The sequence below is a fragment of the Cetorhinus maximus genome, chromosome 7 (genome assembly GCF_964194155.1).
Source record: "Cetorhinus maximus chromosome 7, sCetMax3.hap1.1, whole genome shotgun sequence".
In the NCBI taxonomy this organism is placed as follows: Eukaryota; Metazoa; Chordata; class Chondrichthyes; order Lamniformes; family Cetorhinidae; genus Cetorhinus; species Cetorhinus maximus.
The window spans coordinates 80,513,970-80,527,817 of NC_135885.1; the positions used below are offsets into that span (position 1 = coordinate 80,513,970).

A 13,848-nucleotide genomic window follows, 5' to 3' on the forward strand; every position below is an offset into this window, starting at 1 on the left:
CTCATACATTTACTTTTGTTGGGAATGGAAGTGGGAGACCAGCTGCTGCTGTGATAGTAAGGTGCTTTCAATTTGGACTTATGCAGTGAACAAGTGCCATTATAATGGCCTGTTGAGTATATGCAGCGTTTTCTGTGATTCGTCATCATGGAAAAGCTGTCAGTTTGACTTACTACTTCCACCATGCTACAATAATGTAAATTCCTTGCATGGGTAGTTAGCATTGAGAAGCTGGGTTGAGGTTGCACAGGTCTGTAACGTATTCCTGAGAATGTCTCACTTTTGCAGCATGTATGTCCCATCTGGTAGTTTATTAGTGATACTGGAGCTAGACAGTAGCTTGAAGGAGCAAGTAGTGTAAGGGACATTCACACTACACAAGTCCAAGGCAATGACCATCTTCAACCAGAGATATTCTAACCTTCTCCCTTTGACATTCAATGGCTGAATCCTCAACCACCAACATCCTGGGGTTATCATTCACCAGAAATTCAAATGGATTAGCCATATAAATACTGTGGCTACAAGAGCAGGTCAGAGGCTGAGAATTCTGTAGTGAGTAACTCTCCTCTTGATTCCCCAAGTCTGTCCAGCATCTACAAGACACAAGTCAGGAGTGTGATGGAATATTCTTCCCTTGCCTAGATGAGTGCAGTTCCAACAACGTTCGTGAATTTCAACACCATCCAGGACAAAGCAGCCCACTTTATCAGAACCCCATCCACACCATCTGAAACATTCACTCCCTCCACCACCAGCTCATAGTGGCAGCAATAGGGAACATATACAAGATGCACTGCAGCAACTCACCAAACCTCCTTTAACAACACCTTCTAAACCTACAACCTCTATGACCTAGAAGGACAAGGGCAGCAGACACATGAGAACACTACCACCTGCAACTTTTGCCCAAGTCCTACACCATCCTGACTTGGAACTGTATTACCAACCCTGCACTGTAGCTGGGTCAAAAACCTGGAACTCCCTTCCTAACAGTACTGTGGATGCAACTACCCCAGTTAGAGTGCAGTGATTAAAGAAGGCAGCTTGTCACCTCTCTCTGAAGGGCAATTAGGGATGGGCAACAAATGCTGGCCTTGCCAGCGATACTCATAACGCATGAAAGAATTTTAAAAAGTGAGGTTGGCCTCAGCAGGGCTTGTATGAATGGATTTGGCACTATAACTAAGTTCAGGATAGGAGGATACTGAATTCCTCTCTGTCCATTAACCAGAGCTTTGATCCGCAAGCACATGGACCAAGGTTACGATAGGGAATGAGTGGTTTGAAAGAATTTAGGGCAATGGTGGGCATCAAATTTATCATCAGAGAGTGAGGCAGATTGCAGCCCTTCTCAATACATGATGTGGTGTTTAATCATCAGTGACATTCACAGTAAGTTACATGTTTAAACCAACATAAATACTTGCTTCTAATGCATGAGGTTCAGAGGGCGCTTAGTTTAATCATTTTATAACTATTCCCCTTCCACCATGTAGATGTTGCAGGTGTCTTGTGACATTTCATCATGTTAAATGCGCTATATAAATGTAAGTAGTAGTTGTTGCTATTTATTCCCATCTGGTAAGTTCCCATGTAGAATCTTCCTTGGGGAGGAATGGGATTGTTGCGTTTGTAAGGTTCACATACAAGAAGGTTTATAAGAGCAAGCAAAATACTGTGGATGCTGGAAACAAATGTGTGTTGTGACACGGTCAGCCAGTGGAGTTTTTATAACAAGGATAAGGCCTTAGGAACAAAAAGATTGAGAACCCTCAGTATGAGGGTTATGAACAGTATGGCATTTTGGCAAATTCCGTACTATTCAATGTTATTATAAAAACCACAAAATGCTGGAAATTCTAAGAAAACATAGGAGCATCTGTTCAGAGACAAACAGTGTTAATGTTTTAGGTCAATGACCTTTCAAGAGAATTGGCACCCATCCAGTGACCTGTATGGGGATGTTGCCTTCCAGCCCCAAATTAGGGAAAGTTCTTTGTTTTAGAAACGTGTTCACTGGGTGCTGGCCGCTCACTTCAAAGACATCCTTACAAATAGCAGATTTCCATTCTGTCAATCTGGCTGAATTTGAAGATATGCCTCAGAAGTAAAATGCGGTTCTGTAATTCATATACTACCTGGCTCCTTAATCTTAAAGTTATGATTGTAAGATGAATTAAAATAGATCATCACAAAGGTGCAATGATAGTTCTCCCACCTCTGAGTCAGGAGATTGTGGGCTGATTCAAAACTCCAGAAACATGAGCGCATAATCTAAGCTGACATCTCAATGTTGAAATGCAAAATGATAGAGCCTTCAGCTACAACATTAAACCAAGGCCTTATGCACTTTCTCAAGTAGACAGAAAAAGATTCTATAACCATATTCAAAAAAGAGCATGGGAATTATTGCAAGTGTCCTCAGCGACATTTATCCCTCAATCCACGTTGTTAAAAAAGATTATTTGGTCATTTATCTCATTGCTTTTGTGGGATCTTGCAGTACGTAAAATGACTGCGTGTTTCCTTACATTACAATAGTGACTGCATATCAAAAGTAATTCATTAGTTGTGAAATACATTCTAAGGACTGAAAATGCACTATCTAATTGCACCTTCTTTCTTTTGTTTTGCAAGGCATGAAATGGTTAAGTCTATGATTCCCTTGCTCTCAGCAGGTTTGCTGGGAGTATAGGATCACAGAATTAACCCTGCAATCCACACACTGACTTCATTAAAAATAGAATTTATTTTATTTTGGGATATTTTTCCCATGTTTTTGTTTTGTTAATTTTCCCTTTTTTCTTCTTCTTCCTCTGCCTATATCATTAGATATTTCGTAGCTGACAGGATGGTTGTGCAGATATGTTGTGTTTTTATAAACCCATGTAGACATTTTACAGGAGGTGCTACTAACTATTTAGAAGGGATGCACCCTTCCAATTTCCTTCCCTCCTGCAGAGAAAGAGTGCATGCTCCATCTGTCTCTCTCTGATGCAGCTTACTCAGATTTGGAATTGGGTGGAGTCTCAAGTCTGTTCTGTGACATTAAATGATGCTGCCCAGCACTGTCCCATGAAGTCCTAATTTGAAAAGAAATCAAAGCATAATAACATCAAAATTCCCTCACTTGACACATATGAAATGTGTGAACTTAGTGATTTGCTCCAACATGGTGTGTTTAAGTCATTATAGATTTAATTGGATAAAATATATCCTTTTGAAACATCCGTGTGTGCTTATATAACTAATGAAATGATGTACATAAATACTTCAATGTAGATGACTTGAAGGCAGGATTACTGAAAGCACCTGTCACTGCATTTCTATTTACATATATATAATTTATATGCAAGATTGAGATTCTGCTGAGGTTTCAGAAGTGCCATTGCTGTTCAAAGTCTACATAATGATATGTGTTTGTCTCATACCCCTACGCTACACCTTGTTCCCATACCTCCACTCCTCACTGCTTTCCTGCTCACAGCATAGTCCCAAATGAAAGAACCTTTTTTACTCTTTTCCAGAATCATTAGTGGTCTGCAGATGACTTTATAAATTCTTTTCTTTAGAAGCTAGTAATCAATCAGATTTCATATCTTTATGGGGCATGATAGCAGTTTAGCTACAATGTTTGTGTTTACGTTATTCTTATCTAATGTTCTTCAGTTTAATGTTGTTTTAATCAGAGATCATGAATGATTTTTAAAATACAAATCACCCTATGCAACAGAGTTGTAGGACACTATTATTTGTGACAGATTGGTATAAATTAACTGACACATCTGGCAATACTTTATAATATTGCCATTAGGTTTTTCTTTAGTTTGTGTTCATGTGTTTTCTGTATTATACTTCATCATACTCTAAAATTTAACCTAATTTTTAATTTGAGGTAACTACAGCTAATCTATTTATCGAAAAAGTAATCCCAGTTAATACTTTTCCTCCAAAGGGCTTTATTTAGAATTATCAAGTTGAGACTGTAATGGCTTTTTCAACCTTCTTCCCCTCCCAATCCCCCATCCCCAATCACCTCCTCCCCCAATATAGATATGGCTCAGCAAGCTTATTCAATCAATTTATATAATTGAAGAAGATCCCAGGTTCAATCCTCTGGTGTGCAGATTTCAGGGAGCAGTTAGAGCATTACTATTGGCTTCAATGCTTCTGGGTCAGGGGAAATTACTATCTCGCTGTCCCCATGAAAAGTTCATATGTGAATATTGGGTTAGAACTGGACTGAACTTTATGATGTGAGCTGTTAGCCAGTTGCTGGCAATCACAGTCGAAACCCGTGTGAGTAATGAGGACTGGGAAAGGTACTCGAAACAGGGAGCAAGCTGGTGAGGATAAAGATAGTTACATTTAAACAGTTGGATAGTGAAACGCTCTTGATCCATAAATCTTTAACATTCTGAGATAGCTATTCTGATAGAACTATGTGTGTTTTTTTGGTTGGTTGCTGAGTGTGCTTTCAAACTAATTGGCGATTCCAGACTACATAGTGAATACTCTTGCAATATTAGCTCTGCCCACTTCTCCACTCCCATGTTGCCAGACTGAGTTGAAAATACCATTATTTTCAAGCGGAAAATGTTCCATATTTTTAGTTTCATCTTCTAATTCAGCATAAAATTGGATATCTAGGCTGGTCTATCCTTCACCCCACAGTACAATCTGCAAATGTTACTGTGTGACATAAGTTGCTAGCAACAGCCTAAGTTTGCATTGCTCTGACAGTAATTACTTATGTCCAATCCAGAGCACTTTAGTCTGTTTCAATTTATATATTTCTTGACTTTTTAGTCTTGGATATGAAGGTATGAAATGCATTTTAACCTGATGATAAAATGTGCACTACAACTGTTGCCCTAAAGCAAAAGTAAACTGTTGAAATTGAGTTGGATAGCCATTACTTATTTAACATACTGCATTAATGGCTCTGCATTATTGCTCTTACTGATAAAATATGAAGTTTTCAGTCTCTTTAGAAGAGATTGACAGCATATAATGATGTAGCTTGAACATGCCTGGCATGATGTTTCAATTATTTGTCTTTGTTTTTTGCAATCTAAAATGCAGTATCCTTTTTGTTGACCTACCTAGTCTATATTTCAAAGTGGTCAAGAATCTGTAACCCCCCCAAGATATCCTGCCAATTTGAGTTAAAAAAAAACTTCACTATTTGTTCGGATCACAATCAAACTCAGTATTGGTTGTTGTGATCCTAATACCGTCTTTGATGACATTTGCTGTGCATATGGTGAACAAAAGATTTGGATTTTAAAACTTTTTTAAAACTGGGATGATGAAAGGGATATTGCCTTTTTAAATATATTATCTCTAGACTAAGTGACTTCATAGTACTCATATATTGTACATTACAGGTGGAAATTATGAAAACACATTTGAAATAGAGAAGGGTGTTGGCACAATTGTTATTGCAAAACCACTGGATACTGAGCACAGGGCCACATATAATATGACTGTGGAAGCCACTGATGGGACCAGTTCAGCTGCCACACAGGTAAAGCTGATAAGGTGTATGAAATCAATGTGCATTACAAATGATGATGTTCAGGTTCATTATTTTCTGCTGTTTACTGATTTGTCTTTCTTAACTAATAATATAAATAGGCAATATAATGTTTAGTAATGAGGAAGGGCCCATCACATTGTTTGGCTCTGAAATCATAGAAAATGCTGCCAGGTTAATTGTTTGAGAATCTCGTGTACACGTCACTGGGAGATCTGTAGGAATTGCACCTTCATTTCACAGGTGAGGAAAAATCTTTTTGTCATCGACTGATCAATTTCTCTTGTTGTTTCCTAGCTGCTTATTGAACGTAAACATTTTGTATGTACATGTGTGTGTTTATATGAAATATGAACTGTAGAGTGTGGAGATTGTAGCACATGTCATATATGTGTAATATTTGGCAAAAGGTAACAACATAAGGAAAATTCCATAGATAGCGCTTTAAAAAGTAACAGGTTAGTGGTTTTATACTCCTGGATTAACTACTCAAAGATTGTGAATCCAAATCCCACAATGGCATGTTGTAAAATTGAATTCAATAAATATAGCATCTGAAAATCCTCCTTAAACCAAGGAAAATCTGTCAAAATGACACCAGCACTTGGAATTTCTGCGAATAGTCACCTGGTTGAGACTTAAATTACTGATTTTTTTTTTGAGCTATTCAGTCATTCCCTTGCCATTGAGCATCTACTTCTTTGGAAATTGCATTCTTTGGGGCCAAGGGATTTTCTTCAATGTTAGTCTGTGATTCTATTTCATTTGATCAAAAACTGCTCAAGGTAGGAGAGTACTTGAGTCGTTAAATCTAATAATGCAAGAGAAGGCATTCAGACCATCATGTATAAGCTGGCTCCTTCATTAGCTAGCACAGACTCTTTTGCCAATTACCTTAAATCTATATCTTCTGGATCTCGACCCTCCTGCCAATGGAAACAGATCCAAGTCATTCTTTCCGAAAGAAAGATCGTGCTTTCTAGATTACAACAAGTTGAACATCTGTGTAAATTTTGTCTAAAGTTAAATAAAAAGAAAGGAATGCAAATTGTTCTTTTAGCAGGACATAGGGCATTCAGCTAGAAATTCTAAAACTGGATAATTGAAGAACTGACATTGGCTTAATTGTATTCCTATGTGGAACAGAATGCTGTGCTCTTTTGGGCATGGAATGTGCATCACATAATTAAATGTCTTTGACAAAACACGCTCAGGAACTTTTAGACCTAAATGGAACAGTATGTGTGGCAGGCATGTTTACAAAACTTCAAGGAAGTAATTAAGTATTAGGCCCCTATAACCCTCAACATGGGGTTGGCAGACCCACATTACACTGCCAACTTTCATATCATCACTTGGCCAAGGGCAATGGAACTGCCTGTGCATAATTCCTCTCAAATGATGGGACTGCCAGAATACCTAGTATTATACACATTAAGAATTGCATTTAAGATTGGACTGCCTGAGAAATTTAGTCTCCCTGATGGCACAGCTGGTCAAAGTAATGAGCTGCACACTCATGCCAATATGTGGAAAAATTGCAAGCGTAATTTCAGAGGATGATGAGTCAGTTTATCTTAGCCAGGATGGTGAAAGGGGCATTATAATTGGTCTCAGTACTATTAGGTTAGGGAAGACAAAATCGGTTGGAAATCCCACACCTAATGGTTATCGAGGACAGGACCAGATTTTCTTGGAAAGTTTTCCCTTTCTCTTAACTGGCATGAATTCTGCTCGATGAGACTGAGTTCAGGCCAAGAGGGACTTTTGCACACCCTATATGACATCACAGTAATATTAAATTAGTTTGTTGGGTTGATGCTCATCACCTATGCATAATAGGCTCTGTGCGCCATTCTTGCCATGAAGCAGGAATATGTTAAGTGCCTGGCTGCAAATCCTTAGTTGTTCTGTAGCAGGATAGCCACTGCAGCTCCAGAAGCGGTGGCTAGGCATTTAAAGTTGCAGAAGAACCCAAAGAATAAGGAATTAGCAGATTTGTAGGCTTCCCCAAAGGATTTGAATACAGGTAGGGTGGCAGGGGTTAATTTCCTCCATTGGATGATCCAAGAGTAATTACCACCAATTCCTAGGGTCTATCATAACATTTCATGTGGGAGTCCAAGAAGCAGCAGTAATGGCAGGTCAGGGACCCAGGCCACGCTCCAGTCAAAGGAAGAGGCTTATAAAGTTGCAAAATAAAGTGGTAAGCCTGAGGATTGGGAGCACTTTAGAATTCAGCAGAGGAGCAAAAGAAACTTATAAAGAAAAGGAAAATAGAATATGTGTAAACTAGCCAGAAACATAGAAATGGCCTGTAAAAGCTTCTGTAAGTATGTAAAAACAAAATGATCAGCAAAGACAAACATGGGCCCATTACCAGGAAAAGATAGGAGAATTTACAGTTGGAAATAGCAGAAAAGAGGCCCGGGAGTTGGAATTTTCATTCCAGGGGGTGCCGGATGAATTAGAAATCAGGCCCACTGCCCCCGGAACAAGTGTAGAAGCTGCCAGGTGCAAATGTGGACTGGGCAGAAGGCAGCCTCCGAATTTATTTAAAAGATGAACAAAACAAAAACAGCCCCCCGGCCCTTGACCTAAATCCCTTCAACCCCATACACACCTCATGCCCCACCCATGCCAACCTATGCCACGTCATGCCCCCCACCCCCTGTGGCTCTCATACCCATTATGCCACTCTATGCCCTCTACCCACGCCCTATGGACCCTCATGCCCCCATGCCAACCTCTACCCACTCATCCCCAGGGCCCTTTATATTCCCTTAATTAACTCAGTGTCAACTCATGCTAATCCATGCCCCCATCTTTTGACCTTACCCCTCCATGCCGATTCACCTAGCATCTACCAAGGGCAAACCTCACGAGTCTTATTTACAGAAAATAAATTAATGTATTTATTGATGTCATCACTATTTAAAAAAAAAACGCTCATTGATTTAAAAAAGCATTCAATACTTTGAAATTCCTTCAACTAATCTCTAAAGAAGGCAAACATGTCTATTCTAAAACAATTTGAAGCTGTCAATCAAACTGCTCACATAACCGGAATCCCATTGTGACAATGTCTGGTTGTAAACTCAGTCATGCAGCACAAATCCTATAATTGTAACCCTCAGGCTTATGTCAACAGACAGAATGAAATATGAACACTGACCTTTTTAAACTGCACACTTTTTTAAACTTAAAGTCCAGCAAAGTTAAACCCCTCGACAGCTTTGTCAGTTCCAGTGAGTTTTGACAGTTCTTTGACAGCGTGGACAGTTCCACTGAGTTTATGCGCTTTTATGCACAACCGTGTCTATGTTTAGCAATCTCAAAGGGCACCTGCCCCAAAGAGTGCCTTACCTCTCCCAAAGGATGCCTTACCTCTCCAAAAGGACACTCTGGCTATCCACACAAATACACAAGGTTCAGACCTGTCCTTACCTGGTCCAATCTGCACACTTGGAATTTCAGAAAATCAGACATGAGTGGAGGTCTTTATTTCTCTGGTTTATATGGGCAGCTGCCTCCATGAACCAGGAATGTGCTATTTAGAACCTGCCTCCGTTTCCCCCACCCACTTCAACAATGGTGGAGGCCTTGTTCAGGACTGGGACTTTCAGATTCGGACCTCTGCAGGGATTTTTGTGCAGATGGCGATCTGCTCCATTGGCTCAAAAATTCAGGCCTTTGTTTCTTTCTGCATAGAGGAATATACAAAAAAACCTCCCAGAAATACTAAAGAGCCAAGAATCTAGTGAGAATGAGGAACTCAAAGAAATTAGTATTTGTGAAAAAGTAGCCCTGGAGAAATTAATGGTATTGAAAGTTGGTAAACCCCCTGGACATGATCTACATCCCAGAGAGTTGAAAGAGTTGGCTGCATAGATATTGGATGCATTAGTGGTCATCTTCCAAAATTCTATAAATTTTGGAACAGTTCCTGCAGATTGGAAGGTAGAAAATGTAACCTCGCTATTTAAGAAAGGAGGGAGAGAGGAAACAGGGAGCTACAGACCTGTTAGCCTGACATCAGTAGTAGGGAAAATGCTAGAATCTATAATAAAGGATGTTATGACCAGACACTTAGGAATAATGGTAGGATTGGACAGAGTCAACATGGACTTATGAAAGGGAAATTTTGTTTGACAAACCTGTTGGAGTTAGAATTAGTTAATGGACAGAAAGCAGAAAGTAGGAATAACTGGGACATTCTCAGCTTGGTAGTCTGTCACTAGTGGAGTACGACAAGGATCAGTGCTTGGGCCTCAGCTATTCCCAATCTATATCAATGATTTGGATGTGGACCAAAAATAACATTTCCAAGTTTTCTGATGACACAAAACTAGTTGGGAATATGAGTTGTGAGGGGGATGCAAAGAGGCTTCAAGGGGATTTCGACAGGCTAAGTGAATGGGCAAGAACATGGCAAATGGGATATTATGTGGAAAAATGTGAAGTTATCCACTTTCGTAGGAAAAACAGAAATGCAGAGTATATTTCTTAAATGCTGAGATATTGGGAAGTGTTGATGTCCAAGGGGACCTAGGTGTCCTTGTTCATAAGTCACTGAAGGTGCAGCAAGCAAATAGGAAAGTAAATGGTATGTTGGCCTTCATTGCAAGAAGATTTGTGTACAGGTGTAAAGATGTCTTGCTGCAATTATGTAGAGCCTTGGTGAAACTGCACCTGGAGTATTGTGTACGGTTTTAGACTCCTTACCTCAGGAAGGATATACTTGCCATAGAGGGAAACCTTCACCAGACTGAGTCCCAGGATGGTGGGATTGTCCTCTGAGGAGAGATTGAGGAAGCTGGGCCTGGATTCTCTGTCAAATTCAGCATCTCTTTTTTTTTGTGCCCTTTGTCAATACCATAGAACTTGTTTGTTATCCTTGAAATCATTTTGTTCATCTGTTAATGTGTTTTTGTAATAAAAGCCCCAGTGAAAATATGGTTTCCATATCAAAATGAAAAATTAAACCTTTTGAAGCAATTTCCAAACACATTATATTGTTTCAGATGTTGTCATTGGGACAGACTTGAGTGACTATTGCCATTGCTTTAGAATGTTGCTATTTGACAACATTTCTCAAATACATTTTGTGTTTTAAAAATGGATGTTTTGTAGGGCGTTCCTAAAGCACGTAAAGTATTGGGGAAAGCATTTTTTTGCTTCTAAGGTCACTAATTTAAAATATAGCAATTTGCATAATTCAATCTGTGAAACAAGAAACTTCCGTGCATTTCTCTAAAACAGTATTACTTTTAATTTTTCTCTTTCAAAAATATGAAATGCTGCCCTTTTCTGAGAACGTAAGAAATAAGAGAAGGTGGTTAACCATAAAACACCTCAAGCCTCGTCCACCTTTCCGTACGATCATGGATGATCTTCTGCCTCAAATCTACTTTCACACCTGCGGTGCATATTCCTTGAATCCCAGAGAGGTCAATAGTCTCTATCTCAGCCTTAAATATACTCAGGCATGCAGTATCCATAATTCTCTGGGGTAGATAATTCCAAAGATTTATTTTCCTTTGAAGAAGTTTCTCCTCATTTCAGTCCTCAATGATTGAGACTATGCTCACGTGTCCTTGATTCTGCAGACAGAAGAAACAACCTTGCTATTTCTATTCCATCAAGCCCTTCAGAATCTTGTACATTTCAATGAGGTTGCCTCTCATTCCAGAGAATATGGGCCCAATTATAATTCACTAAAAATCTATTCACTTATAGAAAGTTAAAATTGGGCCCATTTACTTTGCCTTTCATTGTAAGAGAATCTTCTCATCCCAGGAACCAACCTAGGGAACCTTCACACTACTGCCTCCAGTGTAAGAATATCCTTCCTTAAATATGGAGACCAAAGTTGTACACTTGTGCCAGGTATGGTCTCACCAAGTCCCAATACAATTGCAGCAAAACTTCCTTATTCATGTACTCCAATCCCTTTGCCATGAAAGCCAAAATGGCATTTGCTTTCCTAATTGCTTGCTGTAGCTGCATGCTAACTTTCTGTGTTCTTTGTACAAGTACACCCAAGTCTCTCTGAACATCTTTAGAAGTTTTGCACCTTTTTAAAAATATTCTGTTTTTCTATTCTTACTACGCAAATGAATAACCTAACACATCCCCATACAGGTACAGTGTCTCAAAACCAACAACCTTGGGAGTGAGTCTGTGCCAGATTTTGGATCTTGCCGGTTTTCCAGTTGGGCAGTTTGGGCTGGGTCGGGTGGAGTCAAGGGTCGCTTGAACCACTTGGAGCTCAGGAAAAGAGAGGCACACTAAGCTGATAATTAGTTGGCTTGCCAATGCAGTACATAGCCAAGCAAGCCAGTAAGTTATTTTACTCATCTAATAATTATTAAAATTCATGCGTGGCAGTTTAAAAACATGTCCAGTTTTCGAGCATCACCAGTTCACGGATAGCTGAATTTGAGACAGTGTACCTGTATTAAACTCCATCTGCGATCTTGTTTTGTCCTGTACTTTATCTGCCTATATCTTTATATTGTCTCTTTTTTCCCTCTTCACAGATTACATTCCCATCAGGCTTTGTATTGTCAGCAAAATTAGAAACATTACTCTCCATCTCATTAGCTTTGTCATTAATATAGATTTTATATAGCTGAGGCCCCAGCACCGACCATTGCAGCACTCTGACCAAGTAACATCACCTTGGAGAGACTAGGCATCCCAATAGAATTTGTGTCTTCAATATCTCATCTCTCAATTTGATAGCTCTTTTACCTCTGCCCATCGTGCTGGTATTTTTTGTAGGAAAATAGCATCTATTCTGATAGAAGCTCACCTCTTCAAGTTGTTATAATACAAGGGAAGCAACCAATAGGCTGCAAATCGTATGATGTACTTCGGTTTAGACCTGGATTAGTCAGTAGATCTGTGATTTAACAGATGATTGAGGTGTCAGAATCCTTTGAAAGAAGATGCTGAAAACTTAGTGATGTCAACTTTTCAATAGAGCTTTAAGAATTTATCTGTGATTTTTCTTTTCATTTGTTTTAACTTTGGTCATTTTTGAAAATCCAATGGGTGGGATCTTACCACCTTTAAAGATTTTCTGAGGTTGGGACCAAAAATGGGTCCCCACAATGCTGGTGATGGCTGGTCAGTCTCATGCATGATTTTACCAGAAACGCCTCAGGGAGCGCCATCCAGTTAAAGGCTAAAGGTAGATCAGTCACCTGGCTGGCCCAATGGGTGGGCCCGCATAATTGTCCTGCTGGCAACCCCACCAGGAGAGCTGGGCGCTGCTGCAACAGGTAGGAAAAAACAAGATTAGTTCAAGATGGAGGTGCCCTCAGGAGATGTGTGAAACTTTAAAAAATATTTGTGGCCAAAGGATAACCTGCGGCTGCAGCTGTGGCCCCTGTGACAGAAAGGGCTCCAGTGTAAATGGGAAAGGATAGAAGCACTTGTGGGCCCACCGACCAACACTGGCAAGCTACCTCCTGGCATGTAATGGGCTTTTCCCTCAGCCTAGCATCTATCTAGCGGCATCTTCAATTTGCCCACAAGTGGGCACTGAAATATTCAAATTGACTCCCTGTCTCTGCCAGTCAGGTAGCCGCTGCCATTAATGACCTGCCTCTGACAGGATCTTATGGAAGCGAGAATGCGCGGGTCACTGACCCATTGCCCTCATTTCGAAATTTGATCCTGGTGCCTCCGTGGGACCAAGGAGATTCTGCCCTAAGTATTAAATGCAGAAGTTCCTGACACCTTTATTGCAGAAAAATATCCAATTACTTAAATCCATGGAACAGGAAATTAATAACTTATTCTTGAAAACGCATTGTTATAAAAATTGAACTAAATCTCTAATTATACCCTGTTTTCTTTACAGGTATTTATAAGAATACTCGACAACAATGATAATGGCCCTGTGTTCTCCCAGCTGAGCTATGATGTTACCATTTCTGAGGACACTGCCATAGATACCGAGATTCTGCACATTAAAGCTACTGATAAGGATGAGAAAAGCAAGTTGACCTACTCTATCCACAGCAGTATAGATCCAATGAGCATGCGCAAGTTTCAACTTGACCACGGTACGGGCAAGTTGAGCATAGCTGAAAAATTGGATCATGAAGCACAGGCTCAGCACAGTTTGACTGTAATGGTGAGTGAGATATTTCCAGGTTATTTCAGAGTTTGCCTATTAGAGGAATATCTCTTCACATCAAACTGACAACCACTTGCAGCATGCGTCTTAATTCTACTTACTTATTCTGCTTCAAGTCTATCTTGGATTCTTGTTGAGATATCACTGAAGATTT

The 13,848-nt window shown here is 39.7% G+C and overlaps 1 protein-coding gene across 3 annotated transcripts in view; it reads left to right on the plus strand.

Moving 5' to 3' along the window:
* The window catches only part of LOC144682893 (protocadherin Fat 3-like), a 689,075-nt gene that overhangs the window by 502,666 nt on the left and 172,561 nt on the right, over positions 1 to 13,848 (plus strand). For all 3 annotated transcript variants that reach the window (XM_078545758.1, XM_078545759.1, XM_078545760.1), the window contains 2 exons: positions 5,394 to 5,533; positions 13,416 to 13,691. In XM_078545758.1, coding sequence (XP_078401884.1) covers positions 5,394 to 5,533; positions 13,416 to 13,691 — 416 coding nt within the window. The remainder of the gene's footprint in view (positions 1 to 5,393; positions 5,534 to 13,415; positions 13,692 to 13,848) is intronic.